General features: G+C 38.3%; 1 protein-coding gene across 3 annotated transcripts in view; it reads left to right on the top strand.

The window, feature by feature from the left end:
* Positions 1-2,025: 2,025 nt before the first annotated feature.
* The window catches only part of LOC150104425 (adhesion G protein-coupled receptor L4-like), a 118,075-nt gene continuing 93,256 nt past the window's right edge, over positions 2,026-26,844 (top strand). For all 3 annotated transcript variants that reach the window (XM_090397035.1, XM_090397037.1, XM_090397034.1), the window contains exon 1: positions 2,026-2,219. In XM_090397035.1, the coding sequence (XP_090253161.1) occupies positions 2,027-2,219 (193 nt within the window). In that variant the 5' untranslated portion in view covers position 2,026. The remainder of the gene's footprint in view (positions 2,220-26,844) is intronic.

Genomic DNA, 26,844 nt, shown 5'->3' with positions numbered 1-26,844 from the left:
ATAAGCCTCCATAGTTCAGTCACTTTAGACTAAGCCTTTTGATTGGAAAGACCTGGGTTCGATTCCCGTCCAGGACGTGAGGAACATTTATCTGATCCCTTTCAACTGAAGGTGAGTTAGCTGGTTTATACAGAGGTGTTGGTGGTGGTGGGGGGGGGATTCACCCGGAAACTCGGGTGTTTTGTCCTCCAGAAGAGGCAAACCGGTCCTCTTGAACACATGCATCTGCAGCCATAAAAATTGTTACCCCCCCCCCCCCCCCCCAATGCCAGACCTCTGCAACAAGCCAGTTGGAGTTTCCCACAGTCGCATAATCATAACAGACCCTGCACCAAGCAGGATAAAAATGTTATAAAGAGAAAGAAGAATTTAGTTACCTTTGATGCTTCCAAAACATAGTTTTTCCCTTTTTGCTTGCCAAAAAAATCTTAGTTCATCTCCCCTTACTTTTCCATGCTCTACTTAACAGTTAAGATCAGATCACTTTTTACAGACTGATTCTTACTCAATGCTTTTCCTGGCATGATCACATCATTTCTATAGTATCCTGTTTCCAGAAAACTTGGCATCCTCTTTCACTAAAGGAGTTACATTTCATCTGTTTGGTTACCTACTCTGTGCAAATTCCAAATCCACTCAATTTTGGAATACTGCTCTTCAGAAAACAGTAATTCAATTGAGTAACGATCCCCCCCCCCACCCACACACTCTCTCTCACAGACTCTTCAGCCTCTCTCATAATCAGTTTCCATATCATGTCTCTTCTACAGATATTTCCATTGTTGTTGTTGTCCTGCAATGCAAGCATCCATTATGCACTCCATTTTTACTAAATATACTGCAAATGAGCAGTAGCTGCCCAACATTCTGCTAACTCACAGAACCGACTATTCCCAGTCATCATTCGTTCTGTCTACCTCATTTTTATGGAACAGCCTTTCCCATGAAGTATTTTCTAAATGCTGCAACTTCCAGCTGTTTTAGAAGAAGAATATCATCTAATTACTTGCTCTTAATGCCAGCTCTCATGTGCACACACACACACACACACACACACACACACTCACACAGGATTTATTTGCTATGTTTTGCATGTTCACCTGTGTAGGCGTGATCTTAAAATAAAAAAATGCAGGGGTAAGCAAGGAAGAATCTTGTGGAAGCTGGATAGAAATTTAAAATTCAGGGGACATGCTACAAATGTGATGAAGATAACCCAGAAGACTGCTAAAATACTGAAAAGATATTGACAACAGAGATAAGAATGTGGTAGTTCCATTGTATAATGCTTGATTAGACTGCATCTGGATAACTGTGCTCATCAAGATGCGAAATGGATGATATAACCTTGGAGAAGGTACAAAGGCAAATAAAAATATTATGAGGACTGAAATTTTGGTTATAAGGATAGACTGAGGCTACAAAGAAGTAATATGATTGAGACTTTAAAGCTGTTGAGAGGCATTGACTAATATTTCTCAACAGCTAAAATGTTCTAGTGTCACTCCTATAGGATGACATCAGGGACACTTTTCAAATAATAGAACGAGTAGAAGGAATGAAATGATTAGTTGGACCATGGAATGCATTGGTTGAGAAGATGGTGAGAGTGTAGAAGGGAAATAAGTTTAAAGAATGATATGATAGATTTTGTAATTTCTGAGATGTACCTTCCATGGTAAATTTGTGACTCCATAAAGATCTGAATAATAATAATAATAATAATAAGGCAATGATATTGTTAATATGAAGGATCTCTGTACTCATATGAAAAATGTTATCCTATTATCTCACTTTTTTGTAATAGAGACCAGAACAACAAAGTGTACTTAGAATTTCAAGCAATTTTGAATAACTTGTATGACTGATAAATTTCAAATAAAATTTATGATAATAGGTGTTCCTAAATTTCTGTATTTTAATAAGTCCATTTTTTTGGCAGTTGATTGTGTAAATCTTGATCATAACATTTTTAATACTATAAATAATAGTTAAACTTTACAAATCTCTTCATTCTAGTTGTTGGATGACGCAGAATTGTTTTTATTATGCCGCTCTGCTTCCAATTGGACTAATCCTTTCAGCTAATTTCTATGTCTTCTGCATTGTAATTTACTCCATCACTTGTGGAAGGGAGCACAATAAACCAATAAACCAGAATGAGCGGAAACTGGCCATTGCTCAGCTTCGAGCTACACTATGTCTACTGGTCTTACTAGGCAAGTGTCCTTTTTTAATTTCTTTCTGTGTTTTTATGCCATTTATAAATTATTATTATTATTATTATTATTATACAGGCATCTCCTTGGGGTCTGAAAACTCATTGCAAGTGGTCTACATAACCATTATTCACACTATATCTATCATATCGCTTCTTAAACTTATTCACTGAAAGAGCATATACAATAATCTCTGGCAACTCATTCTACTTGTTTACTGTTCTTCAAGCAAAAAAAACCTAGCCTGTGCATTCATATTAACCACACTCTTATAGAACTGCTTTTTTAATTCACACAAAAACATAAGGAAATAACTAAATAATATTAATTTATTTAAAGCCATATATTTCAGCCTGAATATTACAGGCTATTATCAGTGCAAATGATAGTTAATTGCAAGGTGGAACTCGAACAGTGGATTGATTTGAAATAGTAAGAGCTGCATGATGTTATATATAAAATAATGCAAAGGTATTGTCAAAGCAAAGCTGAGGAAATATTGTATTATCAGTTATTCAGTAACTGTATTAAAAAAAAAAACTTTAATGATGTGTGATTAGAATAAGAGTCTCTCATATTTTAGATAGTGAGAAGCATTCGCTCAGTGGAAAAGGGAATACAAGAACACTAGTCTTACTTTAGCAACAGAAAGTCTGTGAAATCTGACTTGGAACACTTGAACAGCACAGAATAGATATTGACCACAATGTCCTATGATTTGAAACATGCATACTTCATCTGTTTCACTATAAATTTGAACATTTGTGAAGAAACTTGTAGCCTTATTCACTGTCCAAACTTAAATTAGAACGACTGCCTCTAAAATTCTTCTATAGCTTAGATAGTATGAGTATATCTTATTCTAATCACACATCATTAAAGTATTTTTCTTTTAATACAATTAATGAATCACAGTGGTTCCTAAGTTATACATTTGTGTTGTACGACTATGTTATGGCTCTTACTGTCTCAAACCAATCCATTATTCGCATTCTACCTTTTAATTAACTATCATTGCCGCTGATGATGGCTTGTAATATTTAGGCTAAAATGTACGGCTTTAAATAAATAAATATTATTTACTTATTTAAGTGTGTTTTCGTGTGAATTAGAGAAACCTCGTGGCACAAGCATCTCTTAAAGAACAACTTATGCAACTGCCAGGATGACTCTATCTTATTTTCCTTCCTCTCTTTACTACTAGTTTCTGCACCCTCTTTTCCACTTATAAATGAAACTTTACAGCTCACACATCTTCAGTCTATCCTCCCAGTTAGCATTCCACAGACCTGACCATCTTGGTCAATCATCTCTCGATTGTCTGCACTACTCTTCATTCTCAAATAAATTAGGCAACCAAACCTGTGCAGTGTATTCAAGATAGCCATATCAGAGCCTTATGAAGAGGAATAATGACCTCTTTATTTCTATATGTCAATGATTCTTCACCACCCATGTAATTCAATGAGTTATTCGGTCTACTTTTGCAATCTGTTCTCTAAACTCGAGCCTCTACCAAGTTCAGAAACCAAATTATCAACAGAGAACCAAAATAAGAAACAAAAAAACATCAGAAGCAGCAATAAATACACCACTGTTCTTAATATTGTATTCTGTAGATGAATGTCCAATTGGAAAAATGTCATCATTCTTCATCCAGAAAGGTTTGGAAGATTTAGGAGAATCTCCAAAATCTGTAAAGAAATTAAAAAGAGAGTTAAAAACAGAGCAATTAATCACATACTAGGAGGTAAAGAGGCAATATGCCTCAACAGTAACAATGACATCTGCTAAATTCTCTTATGCTGAGAGGGCAACAGTGAAGAAAGTGTCAGTTGGGACATTGACAAGGATGTCAATCCCACCTTCTCAAAGCTACAACATCCCTGAAAGATATGATTTGCATTCAGGAGATATCCTTATTGAAGCAGCTACAGAAGTGCTATCGGAGAAATATCGATCACTCACCCTGCACAAAACTGAACTTTTCTAGAGGTATAATATCCAAATGGAACCTCCTTGATCTTCCTGATGAAGAGATATGTTCCAAACTCAAGGATCAAGGAATGATAGCCATAAGAAGAATCCTGATACATCCTTAACTTTAATAAACCAAAACCACCATCTGTCAAAGCAGGATATCTTAACTCTCCACTATGACTCCATAACCCAAACTCCTTACTGTTCTTTAAATGCCAGAAATATCGTTATTCTCAAACTGCCTGCTGTGGCTCAGCTATCTGTGCCTAGTGTGGCAGGGAAGAACATGAGAATAAAGACTGTAAAAGCAAAACACCAAAAGTCTCTAACTGTGAGGGAGACCACCCAGAATACTCCCAAACATTTCAAAGGTAGAAGGACAAAAAGGAGACACCAAAGTTAAAAACAAAGCAATTAATCACATACTAGGAGGTAAAGAGGCAATATACCACAACAGTAACAATGACATCTGCTAAATTCTCTTATGCTGAGAAGGCAACAGTGAAGAAAGTGTCAGTTGGGACATTGACAATGATGTCAATCCCACCTTCTCACAGCTACAACATCCCTAAAAGATATGATTTGCTTGCTATCTCCTTTGAGTGAATGAAAGAGAGAAATCATGGACTCACTCCTGAAGATATGCCCAAAAGGTTCCCACTACATGAAAATGCTCTTATTAAAAAATAATAATGAAATGTGGACCACAGAAGATCAAAGATATACCTTCGGATGCTTTAATAGATGGCCCATTAACAGATAGCATGGATACCTCTGCTCTCCTCTTAGAAAGATAAAACAATTAATATGCCGAGGGTACTAGAGGGTGTGCAATTTGACAATAGATTTGATATTTTTCCAGAAGAAGTAATGATGGATGCTAGCTGTCAAAACTTTCCAAAAAAGAAAAAATCCAAGACTAATGAAAACATAATTGCTCATCAGAGAAAGCTAGATGATACCACCAAAAAGAAATAATGGAAACATTCTTCCTACAATGGAACTGTCATGGATTCTGGCAAACCTGGATGACATCAAGACTCTTGTGAAAGTACAATCCTATATGCTTCTGCTTGCAGAAATGCAGTGATGATCTGATTCTCCATAATGTCAGCATTATTCATAAGGACAGGACAGGGCTGGACCTGCCCACAGAGAGGAGTCATCATCTTTGTGAGCAACAATATATTCCCTTTCAGCAAATCCATATTAACACCAACATAGAAGCAGCTGCTATAAGACTTTTGGTTGCAAAGGGAAATACAATAACAGGATGCTGCATTTACATCCTTCCTACCACAGATATTTCTGAAGATGACTTTGATGGAAGATTTAAATGGATATAACACTATGGGGTACAGGCCAGACAAACGTTAGAGGAAGAGTTATTGAGTGTATGCTCGACAACAACAATCTCTCCCTCTTAAACACAGGAAGCAACACCCTCCATATGCCTACCTGAACTTTCACTGACATTGACTTAACTATCTGCTTACCTTCCCTTTTCCCGTTTAAGTGGAGAAACTGATGACAACCTATTTTGGAGCAATCACTTTCCTGTGATATCCGCTTTTCTACATCAGCACCCATGTACTGCGTCATGGATATCATGGTGGAAAATTGAGCAAGCTGACTGTTCCACCTTTTCTTCTTTAGCAGATTTTGATTCTGCAATAGTCAGTTCATTTCCTATCAGTGATGTAACAGAATGTGTTATAGCAGCAGCTACAACTGCAATTCCTAAAACATCTAATCAGTTACCACATTTTCCTAAACTAATTGCACAATGCCAAAGAAGCCCAGAAGAAAGCTTGGGATATTTTCCACAGGTACCCCCCCACAACAACAAACCTAATTGCTTTCAAACGTTCATGGGCTTGAGCTAGATTCATCTATCACCAGAGCCAGAAGGAATCTGGGATCCGATTTACTTCTAAATCAAGATTCATCAAGAGCAAAGAAGTATGAGGAAAAATCGAGAAAATGAAAAGTAGATACACCAGCTGTCTATCTTTGAACATGATGGTTGTACAGTTGCTGGTCCAGCAGTGATTGCCAACACACTTGGGGATACTTTTTCAAAACATTGGCAATATCTTCTTATCTCCCTGATTTCCTTGCCCAAAAAAAGAAAAGCAGAAAACAAATTCAGTTTTCTTCAAATGGTACAGAAGAATTCAATAGGATGTTTACCAAAGTACAACTGAAAGCTGATTTGCTTAAATGTTGTCCAACTACTGTTGGACCTGATAATATTCATTATGTGGTGGTAAAACATCTGTCAACATGAGCCATGGATCAACTGTTGTACCTTTAAGCAGAATTTTCTGTGAGAGCATATTTCCAATACCTGGTAAAAGGCAACTATATTTGTGTTTCTTAAGCCTGGGGAACAATTCCCAAATTCCCAAATAACTATCGTCCAATTGCACTGACCAGCTACTGGTGCAAAATTCTGAAAAAAAGAAGAAGAAAAAAAGGCTAACTCAGTTTTTATAGTTTCTGGAAAGAGAGAAACAACTTTTTCACCAAAACACAATTTTGCTTCTGAAAATATCGGTCTATTACTGATCATCTTGTCCAGTTAGGCATCTATTAGAGATGCCTTCCTAAAATGTAAGCATCTAGTATTTGTTTTTTTCGATATGAAAAAAGCATATGACACTGCTTGGAGATTTTGAATGCTGAAAGATTTGCATGATTTCGTACTTAAAAGGAATCCCCTGTTTTTATGAAAAACTTCTTATTCAACCAATCTTCCAATATCAGATAGAGATAGATACTGCCCTTTCACACCCATATAACCAAGAAGAGGGAGTCCCACAAGGTTCTGTTGTAAGTATGACACTTTTTGCTATCAAGGTTGACTCTGTAATAGAACAACTTCCTCCAACAGTAAGTAATATGCTATGTGTGAATGACTTTACAATCTTCTGTCATTTATGGAATATGGAAGTCATAGAGAGACAGCTGCAGCAAACTGCTAACCATTCCTTAAAATGGGCACTCACAAATTGAGTTTAGATTTTCACAGCAGAAAACAGTTTGTGCACATTTGTGCTGCAAGCATGGTCTTCATCCAGACTGAGATCTCTGGCGACTACAGTCTCTAATTCCAGTTGCACTGTAAGCCAAGTTCTTGTAATTCATATTTGATAGTAAATCGCATTCTTTCCTCACATACCTCAGTTAAGGGATAAGCGCAATGAACATTCTATGCACCTTATCTTTCACCTGCTGGGGTGCTGATAGATGTAATATGTTTCGCTTGTGTAGAGCATAGACAATATCAAAACTTGACTATGTTTCTCAAACTTCAGACAGGGAGAGTACACTGCAATGGCTAGACCCTATTCACCATCAAGTTATCAGAATTGCAACTGGAGCATTTTGCATGACACCTATTCCTGGTGTGTACATCAAGGCAAATGAACCACCTTTTTTTTGCTTCAATGCCAATAGTTGTCTCTGGTATATGTAATTAAAATAAAATCTCTGTCGGAGCACCCCACACATACAACCATGTTCTGACTGCAATTCAAGAATCTCTACACCACTCGAAAGATTGTCACAAAACACTTTGGGTGTAAATAAAAGTTATCCTACAAGCTCTAGAAATTGCGGCAGACAACATAGCTCAGATGCTATGTTGTCTGCTGCAATTGATGCTATCAAATCCACTTCCACCATGGAAATCATACATGCCAATATGTAGCTTTTTTTTCAGTAGGCTACCAAAATTTTCCACCCCTCGTGTCATCTACCAGCAGCTCTTCAAAGCTCATAGAACTGAAAACTCTGATTTTGTACCTGCACACAGATCGCTCAACATTTGAGGACCTAGCTGTACTCTGCCACCTTTTCAGACAAAATTATATCTGCACAAATTGCACTATAGTGTAGCACCTTTTCAGTGATAGAGCGGCCATTAAAATACATTAGCTTCTATTGCTTCCAAAGGTGCATAATATATTCAGACTCACAAAGTTCTGTCCAGGCAGTAAGAGGTCTAGCGCTACAGCAACATCCAGTGCTCTCTCGAATTCAACACCTCTTTCAGTTATGGAAGCTACACCTTGTTGTTCACTTTTGTTAGATTCTGAGCCATCTTGGAATTAAAGGAAACAGAGCTGCACTATCTGCAGCCTCAAACATCCACTATCTGCCTGTACCACACACACACACAGATTATTGGCAGATTATCAGACAAAAGCTCCTATCCCAGTGGCAGCTATCTTGGAACTGAGAGACTAATAATAAGCTCTACCAAATTAAACCTGAAATTAAATTATGGCAGTCTAGCCTTTGCAGGTTTTAAACAGAGGAAATTGTTCTTGTCAGGCTGTACATAGGTCACAGTCATCTTATACATGCTTATTTACTAAGGGTTAATGACCCACCTATATATTCTGGTGGAGTGCCAGTACATCACATGAGAGAGGAATAACACATTTTTACTTATTTATTTGAGCCCTATACACTCAGGCATATCAGACTCAAATTGCATGATTGTTGGAAGAGTTTTACCACTTGGTTATACTGTAAATTAAAGATACCAAGGATTAAACCAAGTATATAATTTCTTGGTATCTTTAATTTATAATCAAATTGCATGATGTTTTTAACTTTTTGCAAAGAATTAATTTGTACAAACTCATTAGACTGTAATTTTATCTATATGTTGATATTGCATTGGTTAACATAATTTTTCTAAATTCATATTATTTAATAATTTATCTTTGACTATTTATGTATTGCTGTAACCTTTGCTGTAATTTTATTTATATGTAGATACTGCATTGTTTCTTGACTTAATTTTTGTACATGCATATTATTTATTAATTTACATTAACTATGTACTTACTATGTATGTATGTATTAACTTTGACTGTTTGTGTGCTGCCAAGGCCCTTGCTGTAATTTTGTTTATATGTAGATGCTGCATTCTTTAACTTGATTTTCTTACATGCATATTGTTTACTACTTTATCTTTGACTATTTGTATGTGCACACACACATACACAATCTTACTATTTGTCATTTCTGGTGGAGTGCCAACACTTTACATGAGACAGAAATGAGATTTCTACGTCTCTAGCCAAACCTTATACACTCAGACAGATGTTATATCTGACTGCTGTGGTTTCATTTATATGCAGATGGTGCATTGCTTGACTTGATTTTTGTACATAAGAATTATTTTCTAATTTTTCTTTGACTGTTTGTGTGCTGTTGTGACCTTTGCAGTAATTTTGTTTATTTGCAGTTACTAAATTGCTAAATTTGATTTTTGTATATGCATATATTTACTAATTTAGCTTTGACTATTTATGTACTGCTGTAACTTTTGCTATGGTGTAGTATGACCTTTGTTGTCCTTGTGAAAATAAAACATAAACCAAACCACTTCAAGTCAAATCCTCGTTCTTTTCTATGTATGCCAGAAATGTCATTTCTCAGATGCTAGTATTCCTGCTTCCAACTCTTGGATATTGCTGAGTTGGCTTATGCAAAATTCTCCATATCATTATGTATGGCAAATCTAATTGTCTTACTATGGCACATGTACTGCAAGACATGTGCCATAACAAGGATGTCATCAAGACAACTGACAGTCTTGATGACATCCTTGTTCGAAGAAAGTTTTTTCTCACCAAGCCAAATTTTTAAGTTCGGGAACAAGAAGTCACACGGGGTCAAGTCCAGAGAATACAGTGGATGTGGAACCAATTCGTGCAATTTTGCTGTTGCGACAGCTGATGTGTGGGACAGTACATTGTCTTGATGAAAGAGAACTGTTTTTGTGCTCCAATCTTGGCCATTTTATCTTCAGCTCCTCTTTTTTAAATGTTCCAACAATGATGCATAATAGACTTCTGTTATTGTCCTAGCTTTTCCAAATAGTCTATCATGATAATTCTTTGGGAATCCCAAAAACAGTGGCCATCGCCTTCCCAGCTGACAAAATGGTCTTCACTTTTTTCTGTACTCTTTCACGGGGCATTGTACACTGTTTTGACTGCTCCTTGGACTGATCCGTGCGTAGAGATGGATCCAAGTTTTGTCTACAGTCAAGAATTGAAGCAAAAAATCCTGCGAATTTGCGATTAAACATCGCCAAACACTGCATTGAAATGTCTTTACACATGTGTTTTTGATCGACAGTCAACAATTATGGCACCCATCCACACACAGCTTTTTCATGTGCAATTTTTCATGCAGTATATTATACACCTATTCAGTTGAGATGCCTACAATCTCAGCAATCTCACTCACTATCACTCAGCACTCTTCCATAACTATACCATGGATTTTGTCCAACATTTGTTGTCCAGCTGTGTTATATCTGCAGACTGCAGACAAGAGTATACAAAAGAACATCCAGGTAGATTATTGCGATCAATATGTTGCGATCTCAGATTGTAGCTATTAGTGAGACCTGGCTATCAGAATCCGACCTACTAACTGGTATCAAGTGTCATGGGTACATCATGTTTAGCAAGGATAGAGAGAATACGAGAGGAGGAGGCGTGTTGCTAATGATATCGGATGACTTAAATCCAGTTAGAGTTGAGACCTATGATTTTAGTAATACTACTAACAATATTTCATGTGACAGTGAGTCTGAAGCCATCTGGTTTGAGGTGGAATCTAACAAGACAAATTACAAGACAAAGGAACTCGAGGTCAAAGAGTGTTAGATTTGATTATAGTGTCAGAGGGCATATCATTTAAAGACGTAACTATTTTGCCTCCAGTTGGTGACAGTGATCATATGGTACTCACTTGGGAAGTGACTAAGTTTATGAATGTTCCACTCAGAAAAGGTTACATGCTGAACTACAAAGCAGGAAATTATGACCAACTGAGGATTACACTGAGTTCAGTGGAATGGGATCGATTGCTGGATGGAAAGAATATCGACAGTGCATGGGGAATCATTTAAACAATACTTAAATGATGCGATATCAGAATGTGTCCCGAGAGTTTGAAGAATAAATAGGGTAGGGGATGTGTAATCGTATAAAGCAAGAGATTTGTAAGAAAAGGATGATGCAGGGAATATTGCGTGCATAAGGATGATGTCCGTTATGAAAGTAAGCAGTAGGCTAGAATAGTCACAACTGTTGTGCAGAAAGCAAAGTCTGTGTATGAAAACAAAGTGGCTCTGCATGCTAACTCTTCCAAATCTAGATGGCATGAGGGTTACAGATGCAAAAGAGGTTGTTCAGTTAATGAGTGCCCATTTCGTTAAAAGCTGCCAACCTGGTGAACATAGCATTGAGCTCACTGTTACCTCTTCACTGAATGAAGAAATACAGATGTACGAGGATGAGGTATTAGAGCTGTTGCACAATCTGAATGAGAATTCAGCAATAGGATCTGATGGGATATCAACACATGTGCTAAAGGAGTGTTCAGCTGAACTGGCTATTCCTTTGACCAGGCTGTTTAATATGAGTCTCAGAACAGGAAAGATTCCGCAGGAATGGAATAATGCATGGTAATTCCATTGCACAAGGGTGGTGCAAAGACCGATGTATCCAGCTATCAACCAGTTAGTATCTCATGGGTGGTGGTGAAGATATCGGAAAAATTGGTTAGGGCTTGCATTCAGAAATGGTTTGACAGTGAATTCTAGTTTGCAATGAACAACATGGGTTTACTAAGGGAAGGTTATGTTTTGGCAACTTGCTCACCTTCTATAACAATGTTACCATTGAACTAGACAAGGGAATGGATACACCATGATACTTTTGGATTTTGTTGAGGCTTTGACAGAATACAGCATGGTAGCTGTTGCATAAATTGGAGAATATGGATTTGGTTATAGAACATTAGCATGGATAAGAGGACAGTTGACTGACAGTTACCAAAAAGTGTTATATGGAGAATGTGAGTCTGAAATAGAAATAGAGAATGAAAGGTTTAAGGTGATGCCTGAAGGTGCTGTTGAAGATTCTTTAAGACTTAGTTGGACATTCTCCTTTCCAGTAAAGTAATACCACCATACTTACATTCTTCAAGAACTATCTTCATTCCGAAGAAAGAAACTTCAAGCTGTGCATCAGACTTCAGACCTATTACCATCTCCCCTGTGTTACTTAGACTCTATCATAAAATATTAGTTAAACGACTTCAGCAACATATACAGCATGATTATAGACAGAGAGCTTTTGTCCCTTCGGATGGCTGTGCCAAGAATATATATATCTTCTTTTTTTCTCTCCTCTCTGATTCCCGACGCCACCTTAAGCCTCTATATATGGCATCACTGGACCTCCAAAAGGCCTTTGATAGCGTCTCCCTTCCTGTGCTGTCTATTGCTGGATGTCCAAAACCTTTTCTTTCCTATGTTATGGAGCTATACTTGGGTAGCTCCATCACTATCACTACAGGGTCCCATGCAACTTCTATTCCCGCAGTGCGGGGTGTTCGCCAGGGTGATCCTCTATCTCCCCTTTTCTTTAATTGCGTCATACATGAGTTTCTTCATTCTCTTCCTAGCCATATAGGCTACTCTCTAGGCACCTCTTCCTTTAATGCTATGGCCTTTGTGGACGATCTTATTCTCATAGCCTCTACTAAGATAGGCTTTCAGGAACTCCTTGACCGGGCAGTTGACTTCTTCTCTATTCGAGGCCTTTCTATTAATGTAGAGAAGTCCCGCTCTTTAGCTCTTGTCCCCTCTGGTCGTGACAAGAAGCTTAAGGTCGAGACTATAGAGTTTTCCCTCATGGGAGGCCGTTGCATGCTTTGACCATCCTGGAAGAGTGGAGATACCTCGGTATCATGTTCACCCCAAAGGGAAGGTCTTCTGTTCCTTCTGTCCTGGAAGCTGGGATCGCTTCTTTGAGGAAAGCTCCTCTCAAGCCCCAGCAAAGACTGTTTCTCCTTTCCCACTATCTCCTACCTTGCTTTTACTACAAGTTGGTGCTTGGTAGGACATATATCTCGGTACGGTCCCGAATGAGGGCTATCCTTTAAGCCGTGAGACACAGCTACGACTACCGCCTGACACCACCTACTGCATATTTCCACACGAGGGTGAAGGACGGAGGGCTCGGGGTTCCATCACTTAGATGGCTGATTCCACGCCTGTTGCTATCAAGAATCGTGCAATTAGAACTATCTTCTTCTCCCATCTGCAGAGAGGCTTTCTATAGCCCATTAATACAAGAAGACTTTAGGTGGGCTAAAGACTGGTCCCATTATCAAAGTACTTTAATCGAGTCAGCACCCACAGAACACAAGAGATGGGCATCTCTGTTGCACTGTTCTGTAGATGGTGTACCTTTAAAAGAATAATATCTGGTGACTCCCCAGCATGATTGGGTAAGGGATGGCACCAGACTCCTCCCTGGGTTCAAGTATATTAACCTTATCAGGACGAGGATCAATGCCCTGCCTACTCGAGCCCGCACAGCTCGATGGGGTAGTGACAACTCCAACTGTAGGGCTGGCTGCCACTACAGTGAAACATTGTCTCATATAGCCCAGTGTTGCTTCCGCACCCATGGGGTCCGCGTGAGGAGGCATGATGCCATGGTCTCCATTCTGAACAACCACTTTAAGAACAAAGGTTGGGAGACTGCGGTGGAACCACATTATAGGACCTGCACGGGTTTGCATAAGCCAGACTTAGTTAAAAGAGGTGGTGATGTTTGGGTAGTTGATGCCCAGGTGGTGGGAACAGGGCACCCACTAGCCTATAGCCATAATAATAAAGTAAATTATTATAAAGATAATGCAGATCTAGTTAGTAAGATACAGGAGGAGCATGGGGCAACTCTGAGGTTTACCAGTGCCACCATCTCTTTACATGGCGTATGGCGCACAGATAGTTATGACTTAAAACAGCTTAGGATTACACAGAAGGATAGAAAAGTTCTTTCCTTGAGTGCCCTACAGGGTACACTGGTGACATGGCGTTGCCACCAGAGAATGACTATTATGATAACTCGAACAGGCATAGGGTGAAACACTTGTAAAGGCTAAGGCCTATATCAAGTCTGGACGAAATGTCTGGATGTTATGTAAGGATAGTACTGCCCATAAACAGTTCAAAGATTAAAAAAAATAATAAATAAATAAATAAATAACAAGTGGTGTACCAGGAGGATCAGTGCTTGGTCCACTATTATTCAGTCTATACATTAATGATATTGGGAAGGATTTGACAAGCGACATACAGCTATTTGCTGATGATGCAAAGATAGATAGGGTAATCAGGAATGCTGCTGATATGCAGTACTTGCAGAGTGATTTGAATAGTCTGGAATTATGGGCATGGGTCATTCACTTCAGCGTGATTAGATATCCAATGTCATATTACGAGGGTGGTCTAAAAAAGTTCTCGGCCTAACAATGAAAAAACGAATTTTTAATTTCAAAATTATTTTTATTTTTCAACATAATTTCCGTTAAGACTAACACATTTATTCCAGCGATGCGGCAGCGCCATCATGCCGTCCCTGTAGTAGTTCTCAATAAGATCTGCAAAATACTCCTCTACAGCTGCAATCACCTCTTGATTCGAAGAAAAACACTGATCAATGAGGAAGAGTTTTAGTTTTGGGAAGAGATAGAAGTCAGAGGGAGCCAAATCTGGGGAATAGGGTGGATGTTCCAACAATTCATAGTTTTCTCACGAATTTTTTCGTCTAGTCTGGTTAAAAGATCGGAATAATATTCCCTGGTTATTGTTTTACCCTTTTCAAGATAATTAATAAACAAAATGTCTTCAGCATCCCAAAACACCAATGCCATGACGTTTCCTGCTGAGGGAACCGACTTTGTTTTCTTTGGCACTGAACGACCGGCTTCTGTCCACTGTTTTGACTGCTTTGGATTCTGGTGTGTAATGGTAAATCCAATTCTCATCCATAGTAATAAATCGATGAATAAAATCAGTTTTATTCTTGTTAAAATTCTCCAAGCACTGCTCAGAGATTTCCATGCGACTGTGTTTTTGATCTGCTGTGAGCAAGCGTGGCAGCGATCTTGTGCAAAGCTTTTTCATTTGCAATTCTTCATGCAAAATATATTCTACACGTTCTTTTGAAATGCGTTTAGTCTCAGCAATTTCACACACTTTGACTCTCTGGTCATCCAATACCATATTGTGCACTTGATCAATGATTCCTGGTGTTGTTACACTTTTTGGATGTCCTTCACACGGATCATCTTCAAGGTTGGTATGGCCACATGTAAACTCGGCATTCCATTTGTTAATTGTCGAAAATAGAGGAAAAGAGTGCCCATAAACTTTTATGAACTTTGAATGAATTTCTTTTGCCTTTAAACCTTTATTTACAAAGCCGCACGACACTCAATTTTATCCATTTCAAGGGATACAGACAACACTTTTGCTTCATACAGCTGTATAAAACAAATTACTTGATAGAATGACTTGCAATTTCACATGGATGTTTATGACAGACATACCAACTTAGGGGGAAAAAACATCTTGCCCATAGTGTTGCCATCTATGGTTGAGACTGAGAACTTTTCAGACCACCCTCGCATATTGGTGGGATTATGATAGAAGAAACTGATGAGACTAGGGATCTTGGAGTGTTAGTAGATAGAGAGTTGAAGTTCAGGGGCCAGGTGGCAAAGATTGCAGATACAACTCAAAAGATAATTTGAATGCTGAAACAAACATTCACATGTAAAGATATGGATGTCATTTTGCCTCTTTACAAGGCCTTGATAAGTCCTCACTTGGACTATTGTGCATAGGCCTGGTCTCCTCGCTTCCGTTGTGATTCTGATATACTGGAGAGAGTACAAAGGAGAGTGTTAAAAAGATATCAGGATTGTGGAATACTGATTATGAAGTTAGAATTAGAATTTGTAGACTGCAGACACTAGGAAACAGGAGAAAGAGGGGGGGTGATATGATTGCGATTTACAAACTTCTGAAAGAGTCATACAGGATTTCAATTGATGGAATTTTTCAATTTATGGAGGATGGGGAAAGGAGAAGATGGCATCCTTGGAAGCTAAGATGAGTGTGAGGGCTAGATTTTTCTCTCATAGGGTGGTGCATGATTGGAATGGATTGCCATTGGATGTTGTGAGTGCAAGCAGTGTGAATGAATTCAAGAATAAGTATGATGGCTGGTGCATGTAGTATGTGGCCTCTCTTGATGAGGCTCTGACTCCCTCGAGGTCTCTCTTAATAATAATAATAATAATAATAATTTCTTTCATAGTTACCTTAGTCGGGCAACTGGAGTGTGCTTCAACTTCGATGGACTTACAACCACGTTTAAACTCATTTATCAAAAAATAAAAAGTCTTTAATGCTGGTGTAGAGTCTCTCTGAACTGCATGAAACTCGTTTTTCTCCATTTTTGTGAAAAATGTGAACACTGTCATTTTAAATGTTTGCCAAACGAGACCTACGCATCGCAAATGGCTAAAATTTTGCCAGGGGTCATGAAAAAGATGATACGTTCTGACACTGGTATGAATGAATGAATCGTGTTGCCGTGTATTGGAAATTTACCAAACTTTTCAAACAACCCTCATATAGCATTCACATTTCACTACTCAACTGCTGTTCCAACATCTTCAGTTATTTACAGAATTTCAGTTATACCCCCCCCCACATACACCTTTTCCTGATTGAATTGTAAAACTGCTTCTCTCTTAAATCAGTGAACCATGCACTGCACTGCATTTGTCATCATTGATCTTTTCACAAGGTTTTTTATCTGTAAAGTGCTGCTGCATTATTTTTCCCATTCCAATACAAATCACAAGCAAGGCACATTCAGGCAAAGTGAAACCCATTGAGCAAGTTGAATGACTGAGAGTTGGTCTTGCTCCTTCATTTATACCACCTTATGGTTCACATGGTATGTAAAATTCATTGTATTTTCTTGTGAACAGTGCCATATTTCCCCTATCAGTCATTTTTTAGACATGTTTTTTGTGAAAATCTCTTTCTTGTGATCTGGTTAGCATACTCACCAAGACTTGAGGATATTTTATCTAGTGGTCCTCTCTACACTTTGCTCTGAATAGAGATACTTTAATTTGAAACATCCTGTACATACACTGCTTGGAAAGAAGATAATTTACACCATAGTGTGAGGAACAAATAGCCATGGACCCATTTTAATAGGATGTATGACCTCCTTTTGCTGTGATGACTGCAGCAATCCTACAGGGCACACTTTCTATAAGTGTACAACAGCAATCAATGGGAATGTTGGACCATTTTTCCTGTAAGCATATAATGAGGTCGTGGACTGCTGTGGGGCAGATGTCCCTTGACCTCACCTAGTACTCCAGTTTATCCCATAGTTGTTCAGTAGGGTTGAGATGAGGGACTCTATGGAGGCCATTCAAATGTGGTGAGGTTCATATCCACAAACCATGCAGTTACAGCAGCAGCCTTATGACATGGTGCATTGTCTTCCTGAATGAGACAATGGTCATTTCCATAGAAACTCCCCAAAGTAGGAATAAGTCCTATATGCCAAAGATATACCTAAATAGAATTTTCAGTTTTAATTTTAATTATTGGAGCAACTCTCTTGTATGACAATTATATCATAATAGGTGCAAAAATAATTATGTTAGTGAAGCTACTAGAGTTTAAAAGGGTAAAGTGAAAGAATTGATTGTTTTGTCTGGAAGAAATGATTTAAAAGGAGAAAATTATGGAATGAGGGTGGACGTGAAGGAATTGCTGGAAGTAGCAAAAGAAGAGAGTGAGAAAGTTAAGATAGTGAGTCTTTTGCCACATATGACAGAGTTGAGCTGACAAGGAGAGCCATAATAGTGAATGACTCGATGCATAGGTTTATTCAAGGGGAGTGGTGTGGAGTTTGTGGATATGTGGAGTAAGTTTGATGGGCAAAAAGATTTATACAAAAATAATAGTTTATATCTGATATGATTTTGAGTTCAGAGTGTGCAAAAAGTTTTTGAACGAAGTAAAAGTGGATGCAAAATCAGGGGAACTAGTGCCTTGGGGAAGGGGGGGGGGTGAGTAGATATGCAGATATCAGTGAGGCAGTTGAGTGTAAAAACGTGTATAATGTGTAAGTTAGTACTGCTAATAACAAATCAGAATGGGATATTTAGTATAAAGTGTCATGTTAACAGTGGGCCTAAGGGTATTTTACATTTGATGTACACTCATGCGAGGGAAAAACCTGAATCAGAACGATTCTCTCTCTCTCTCACTGCAAAAAGTTTGGGAGATTCTCATTTTGCATAAACATCAAGAAGGGTATGTGGCAACTGTTTTTAATTGGTAAACTGATTGTTGTATGTACATTTATATGTAAACTGATGTATGTATTTCTTTGATTTGCTTGTTCCAATGCATTGATGATGTACTGTTATTTTCAGTACGAAATACCTGTACTTTCATTTCATTAAAGTTAATTATTGCAGTTATTGTGTAATTTACTGTTTAGTTTATAATTATCATTGTTAACATCTGACCTCCATGGAGTCGGTGACTCATTGTGGGAGGTACACAGTATTGCACACAATACTCATCCAACTGTGCTTTAAACTGATGTGTCTACATCGACAACACACTCGGGCAATCCATTCCACTCTCTAACCACTCTCCATGCAAAGAACCTACTTCTCACTCTTTTGCTCACACCCTCCTCACACAGTTTCCAGGGTTGGACTCTTGTTCTACCTCGCCTCTCCCATTCTATGAAAAATCTCTTCCATGTCAACCCAGTAAAAACCCCCGACTAGCTGATGTCTCAATCATATCCCCCCCCCTCCCTCTTCCTCCTATTCATGAGGCTCTGCAACTTACATTCTCTCAATCAGTCCTCGTACTCAACATTCAAAGACCACAGACCACCTTTGTGAATCTTCTCTGGACCCTTTCCATCATATCATCATCATCACCATAAAAACAAGTTGACCAATTCTGTGCACAGTAATCCATATGAAGTCTGATCAAGGCCTCATATGGATTACTTGCATTATAATGGTTATGATTCCATTATACAACGGAATCATAACCTCTCTATTTCTGTGTCAGGATCTTCCGCATCATTGCCATTATTTGATGTGGCATCTTCACAACTTCTGCAATGTGGCCTCTGAATTTAAGGTCCTTGTCCACCATCACTCCCAGATCTCTCATCTCCTGCACCTTCTTCAAAGTTTCCCCACTCAGTGTATACTTTGCATTCCATCGTTGCTTATCAAATCTCAAAACCTTACACTTTGCAACATTGAACTGACAGTTCCACTTACCTGCTCATTCATGCAATCTATTCATGTTTGCTTGTAAAATCATAACATCTGTTTGACTGCATTGCTGTCTCCAATTTTGCATCATCTACAAACAGCTGCATATCACTAGTTAAACTCATCACAATATCATTAACATACAAATTGAATAAGAATGGTTCCAAAACTGATCCCTGCAGCACACAAGTTATTGCTCTTTTGGGATACTCCACCCCCTATTACAACTTTCTGATACCTGTGTGACAGCCAGTCACTTATCCTACTGAGAAGTCCATTATCCCATCTGTTTCAATTTATTTTCCAGCTTGTCGTGTGGCAGTCTATCAAAAGCTTTTTGCAAAATCCAAGTACACCACTGTATATGCATCTCCCCTGTCCAAGGTATTTGTCACTTTGTTAAAGTACATTAGTAAGTTAGTGAAACACGATCCTCCTTTAACAACCCCATGCTGATAACCACAGAGAATACTGCTGTTATCAACCCATTTCTATATCCTATTTCTCACTAATCTCTCTCTCTCCAGTAACTTCACCACAACTCCAAATATACAGATTGCTTTTAATTTAAAACTTCAGCCTTATTACCACCTTTATGCAGTGGAACAGTTTTACCTCCTTTCACTCCCTTGGAAGCTGTAGTGTTGTAAGACTTATTAAACAGGTGGTGATTTGTCATCAAATCATATTGCCTTATTGACATTAAGTTTATTTATTTCCTCAAATACCTCTTGCTCATTTGCAATTAAGCCATCCTCTCCTATGTCCTCTAGACTTGATTTTCTCATGAGTTCACCCTGATCAAGATGAAATGCCATTCTAAATTGATCACTGAATATCTCAACAATGTCTTCAGCAGCAGTTACCATTCTACCATTGTCATCCATTAACTTTATCTTACTGTGATCATTCTTTCTTCTTAGCTCTATCAAAAAACATGCCATATCAAAAAAAAAAAAAAAAAAAAAAATCTCTAAGGTTTTCTTTGCCTGATTTGCCAATTTCTGCTTACACTCTACTTTTGTTTTCCTTACTAACTGAGTCACTCTCCTGGCTTGTTCTTTATACTCTTCATGTGACTGAATATTACCATTATTCATCTTGTACTTCCTCCAGAATACTTTCTTTTTGCAGATTTCATGCTAAGCTTCACATTCATCCATTTTACACCTACCTTATTTAGCCTTTTTGACCATCGGAATACATTTATGCATTAATGCTGTTATGTATTTCTTTGTCAGTTCCCATGCAGCATTTATTTCCTTACTGCTCAAGTACTTGTTCCATGTTATAGCTTCAAGCTGTCTCAAAAGCTTGTCATAATCACCAGCCCCATAATTCTACATATATCCTTTCCTCACAAAAGTCTGGAGGAAAGTGTGAAACACCTCTGACAATTACATCCTCTGATGAAATTATGAGATCTAGAACTCTTGATCCTCACGTGCCTTTCTTTACATGCTGCCTGAGATAGTTATCTCTCAAGAACTTGAGAAATTCACTTTCCTTATTCCGAAATGCTATCTCTTCATTCCAATCTACACCGCCATAATTAAAATCACCCATAATAATTACCCTTCCTTTGTTCACTAATCCAAGTTGTTTATACATTTCTTCATCACCACCTTCCACATTCCCAGGCCTATAGTAACATCCAACTAAATATGTCTTCCTCTCAACCTCCATGTTACACCACACTAGCTCATAATCACTGCCACTATTTCCCTCTTTCATGTCTACATTATGTGGACTTAATTCCCCTGCTATCATCAGCAGCACTCCCTCTCCATTGTTGCCTTTTCTATACTCATGAAAAACACTGTATCCTTCCATTTCTATTCCAGTAACAATATAATCTTCATTCAATCATGTTTCACTTATTCCAGTGATTTTGTGAGGAATAAACTCAATCATTGAAACATCCATGCGGTTAGCCTAGGGGCTTTGCGCTGTGCAACCATATGCCTGGGGAAGGAGTGTCCCAGGTTTGATTCCCATCGAAGACATGAGGAACTTGAGGATCTTCCTCAGCCATAGCGAAGTTAGCCAGTCTTGGGCACGGGCAGTAGGGTTTTTTCTGCCAGTTTATCTGGCATTTTTCATCCTGCAAGCAGGCAAACTGGCCCCGTGAACACATGCTTCTACAGTCAAAAATATATCTCCTGCAGCGGCAGGCTAGGTGACAGGTTGGTTGGGAGTGGTACTAACAAGAAGTTGCATCTAAGTAACACGTGGACTCTGCATAGGAAGCGGGAATAATGCATAGTGAAAGAAGAAACTCAATCATTGAAACCATTTCATCCCTGATATTTCTGGCATTTGTTAAGAAACACAGCAGTTCATTTTTAGGTCTATAGCCAGTCCTATCCAATCATGTGTTAAATGTGATTTTCCCACCACACCTGCTCAATCACCTTTATCACCACTTACCACATATATCTGCTCAGTCTCAACTTCCCCACCCACATTGCAATATACTCAATCTTCATACACACATTCATTGCCACTTTCAACATCCACTCTCCTTGTCAACCTGCGATCCACCCTTCCTCCCCTGGTTTCCTTGTTAGTCTTGCATTCCCATTCTCTCTTCATCTCTCACACTACTACTGTTTCCACTGCCAAGCACTTTTGTCTCTTCAGTACCACTCTCCTGATTTTTCCCTTTATCTCTCTCTCTCTCTACTTCCACAGACTCTACTTCCATCCAGCAACACTTTCTCCAGTACACTCCAGAGCCATTTAAATGTAACCCATCATGCCTGTATAATTTCATTCTTCCCTCAGACACATGCCATACATCCACAAATTGCTCTTCCTTCTCCTCACATAGCTCTGCTAGTACAATTCATGTTTTTGGCTCTCCATTGCAACTTGTTATTGTCATACCTTGGAATACACGGACAACCTTTCCCTGTAATCTTTCACCCTTCTCAATAGTCTCCTGATATTCGTCCTCACATCCTTCTTATGTTCACTTAAATCTTTCATTCCCACGATCACGACTAACTCTCTTGCTCATTTCTTCCTCGTGTCCAATGCCTTAATTATCCTACTCATTCTCCTACCTGGATAGCAGACCTTACAGACTCTCTCTCAGTAACTAGTCCTCTAATTTTGGAGTCTCCATATACTGATATCCTGGAATCACTGGTCACCTCTTTTACTTTTTTTTCTTTCATTCTGTTCTTTTGCACACTTTTATTAGTTTCCACTAGACATCTAGAATCACTCCACATATTCCTCATTTCATTTTTCATTTTCAATAACTGTTCTGTTAAATCTTGCATTCCAACAATTTCACTCTCTGTCACTCCCGCAATCTTGCTAATTCTTGTTCTGCCGCACGTAACTTCTGTTTCCTCAGTCATACTTCCTTTCGCTCCCTTATCAGTAACTTTCGTTTCTACACTTTTGCATTCATTCACTCCCTTATAAAATGCCTACGTTAATACCACTCATAGCAAACCAGAATGGAATAGTTAGCATAAAGCATTGGGATAGTTTTGGGCTTAAGGGGCTGTTGAACTTCATGTACACTAATGAGAACATTCAGAACATTGGGCAAGAGGTTATGCATTGGTTAGTTCATCCTAGCCAAATATGGTATTGGGATTAGTGAGAAATGGCATTGGGATTAGTGAGACATGGCTGATAGAACATGATATGGTTAGTGGAATAGAACGTGGAGGGTATAGTGTGTTCAGGGAAGATAGAGAGAAAATAATGGGGGGGGGGAGGAATATTATTGATTATAGCCGATGAACAGCATCCAAAGAGAGTAGAATTTCAACTGCAGGCCCATGAAAATAGGACATTTGAGGCTATCTTGTGGCAGATAGAGGCCAGTAGAACAACATATACAGTTGGATGCTTCTATAGGGGATGAAAAGGATGATGGGGGATAGTGTGCATTGGCAAATAAGCTCAATGAGTGGAGGATGGGTAATTAATATGGAGGATTTCAATTATGAGAATATAGATTGGAAGGAGGGAAGAAAGGAAATGGAATTTATGTAGTTCTTCTTCTCTCTCTCTCTTCCATCATCTATGTGGATGACGATGAGGCCGAATTAACTCTTTCCACTTCTTTCTGTCCCTGGAGAGTCCAAATTATTCTGTTCAGTTTGGTGCCTCTTGTTGTGATTTAGTTTTCAGGTCCTCTTTTATTTTGTCTATCCATGTAATTCTGGGCTGCTCTTTGGATTTTTTACCTTCCATCGTTATATATAGGGCTTTCGTTGGTAATTTTTCTGTTTCCATTCTGGTCATATGGCAACCATTGTAGTCTTCTTTCTTGGATTTTGTCTATTTGGATTTGTTATTTCTTGTTTTGGTTGTTTCCCTATGTCTTTGTTTCTCAGGTCTATCCAGCAGAGATACTCCAAGTAACCTTCTTAGCCAACCCATTTCAGTAGTTAATAATTTTTTCTCTTCATCTTTTTTGAGATTCCAGCATTCACTTCCATGGAGAAGTATTGGGAGGATGATTGTCTCATAGATTCTTACTTTTGTTACTTGTTTGATGTCTCTTGACTTCCATATTTTATTTAGTCATCCAAAAGTTTGGGATGCTTGGCTAATTCATCTATTTATATCTTTTGTAATTTCGCCATTGTACTCGATTACTCCTTCGAGGTAGGAGAAGTTTTCTACTTTAGATTCTTACTATCAATTTCAATTTTCAGATTGGTGTTTCTTTTTCCTATTTGCATAATTTTTGTTTTGTCTATATTTAGGTTTAATCCAGATTTTATACATTCTTCCTTTATTTTATCAGAAATTCATTGTATATCTTCTTCCATGCTTGCAAGTAATGCAATGTCGTTTGCAAATTTTAAATTTGTTATATTTTTCCCATAGTTACCCATTCATGTAGTTACAAAGAAAAAATTACCTGAGGCAGCATATGATGGAATACAAGCAGTTTGAGAGTGTTAGATATAACCGTATGATCTTGATCTGCGAGGTGCCTATATGTGTAGAATTTTCAGTTAATAGGTGGTATAAGTAGAATTACATAGCTGGTAAGTATGACAAGTTTAAGAGCATATTTGAATTAGTGCCATGCCATGTGAAACTGCAAGGGCTGGATGTTGATAGTGCATGGAAAGTGATAACAGTGTTTGAAGGAAATAATAGCAGACTGCATACCTAGAGTTAGTTGAATAAATCAAGTGGAAGTTAAGAATGTTTATGGCAAAATGATTTTAATGAATGCCAAAGGCAGAAAGTTAACTAAATCAATGGAATAGTAGAATTACTAAGCCAATACTTTGGAAGAGCGTATCATTCAAGTGGAGATATTGCATTAACAAGAGAGGCAAAGACTTATATGGAAACTGAGGTAAATGAAGTGGAGGTGAATAGCATATTACAGACCTTGATGTGATTATAACTGTGAGATTAGATGATACACCAGCTTGAGTTTTATGTGAAGTGCTACTGAATTGTTGATATCTTTGACAACATTGTTTCATTTAAGTCTCAGCTCTAGGTTAGTTCCAAGGAGGTGGAAAAATGGGAAAACAGTTCCAGTGCATAAAGGAGGCTACAAGAGTGATGTAGCAAATTACAAAACAATACCTGTATTTGGTCAAGAGCCAAATACCGGAATGGATAGAGTATCCCACAGAAATGGGATACTCTATGGGAAGCAACATGGTTTTGTGAAAGGTCGGTCATGCCTCAGTAACTTGCTCACATTTAGTGACAGCTGAGTTGGATAAAGTTAATGGATTTGCACTGATGCTGCTGGACTTTGCAAAAGCCTTTGACAGCATACCACATGGAATTCTAATTAAAAAACTGCAGCCCATGGGGATGCATATAAAGTTGACTAAGTGGATAAGAGGATTGGTGATGGAGAGATATCAGAGAGTACTTTATTCAGGAATAGAGTCCAGAAGAAGCCTTGTGACTAGCGGCATGTAATCATTGTCTGGGCAATGGAGAATGGATGTCAGTTCAATTGTCAAAGTGTAAGGTTGTGCATTTTGGAGTGGAATGATCACCAGCTGTATACCACATTGGTGGAACTGTACACAAGGAAGTTGACAAAGCCAGAGACCTGGGAGTGTTAGTGGATAGGGAGTTAATGTTTAGGGGGGGCACATCACAAAAGTAGGTAAAGCAGCTCATCAGATTACTTGGTTACTGAAGAATACTTGGACAAGCAAAGGCAAGAAGGTTATTGTTCCTCTTTATCAAGTCTTGATAAAACCATATCTTGACTATTGTATAGATCTGGTCACCTGGATCTCTTGCAATGAGGAAGAGGTGGACAGGATCCAGAAGCAAGAGACCAAGATGATAGCAGGTCTATGGATGAACCTTACTGGAACAGGTTGAAGAATTGTGGGATCCTTCATAGGTTCCTATGATCGCATTTGGTTAGTGTGGTGGGTAGTTCACTACAGGTAGCACTCGCAGTTGACTCCCTGTGCTTCCATCTCAGTGTGATATCACTAATTGTTGACCTGGGATGGCCCAGTTGTCAACAATTTCCTGAACAGATATGCCTGCAACATGGTATCCTGTCACAATGCCTCTTTCAAAGTATGTGTGTTTCTGTCTAGCATCCGTTTCACCCAGACACAGGTACGCGACTTGGGAGCATCATATTCGTCCAATTTGTACCAGCTGAAAACATGTGACTTGTTACATAGTACAATACACCTTGCCTATAGGTGTGTCCATTGACTTTCCAAGCTCTGTGTGTGTGTGTGTGTGTGTGTGTGTGTGTGTGTGGCATATCCTTTTAAATAAGCCTATTAACTGCTTAACCCATTAAGAGATTGCATATTTGGATACTGTTGTACAAAGAGAGAGAGAGAGAGAAAAAAGAAAAATCTTTACAAACAAACCAAATATGAACTGCACATCAGGAAATTATGACCAAGTGAGGAGGATGCTGAGTTCTGCACCATGGTATGTGAAGTTTATTGACAGTGCATGGGATATGTTTAAAAAATACTTAAAAAATGCAATATCAGAATGTGTCCCTAGAATTACCCGAATAAATAGGGTAAGAGAGAAATGGATGTGTAATCTTATTATGCAAGAAAATCATAAGAAAAAGATTATGTGGAAAGAATACTGTGTACATTAGGATGATGTCAATTAAGACAATTATAAGAGTAGGCAGAAGAGTTACAACTGATGAACGGAAAGCTATCTTTGTGTATCAAACTGGCTCTGTAAGGTAAAGATAACTCAAAAGAATTCTGTCGTTCTTTTGCAAGTGAAAGAAATAATGAATATGAAAAAATAACACTAATATATGCAGATGGCATGTGGATGACAGATGAAGAAGACATTGTTTCAACTGATGGGTGTCCATTTTGCAAAAAGTTATGAACTTGGTGTATGCAACTTTGAACTCACGTCTGTCTAT

The sequence above is a fragment of the Typopeltis vanoorti genome, chromosome 8 (genome assembly GCF_054136105.1).
Source record: "Typopeltis vanoorti isolate ZY-2024b chromosome 8, IOZ_Tvanoo_1.0, whole genome shotgun sequence".
Classification (NCBI taxonomy): Eukaryota; Metazoa; Arthropoda; class Arachnida; order Uropygi; family Thelyphonidae; genus Typopeltis; species Typopeltis vanoorti.
This window is presented reverse-complemented; position numbering and strand designations above follow the sequence as displayed.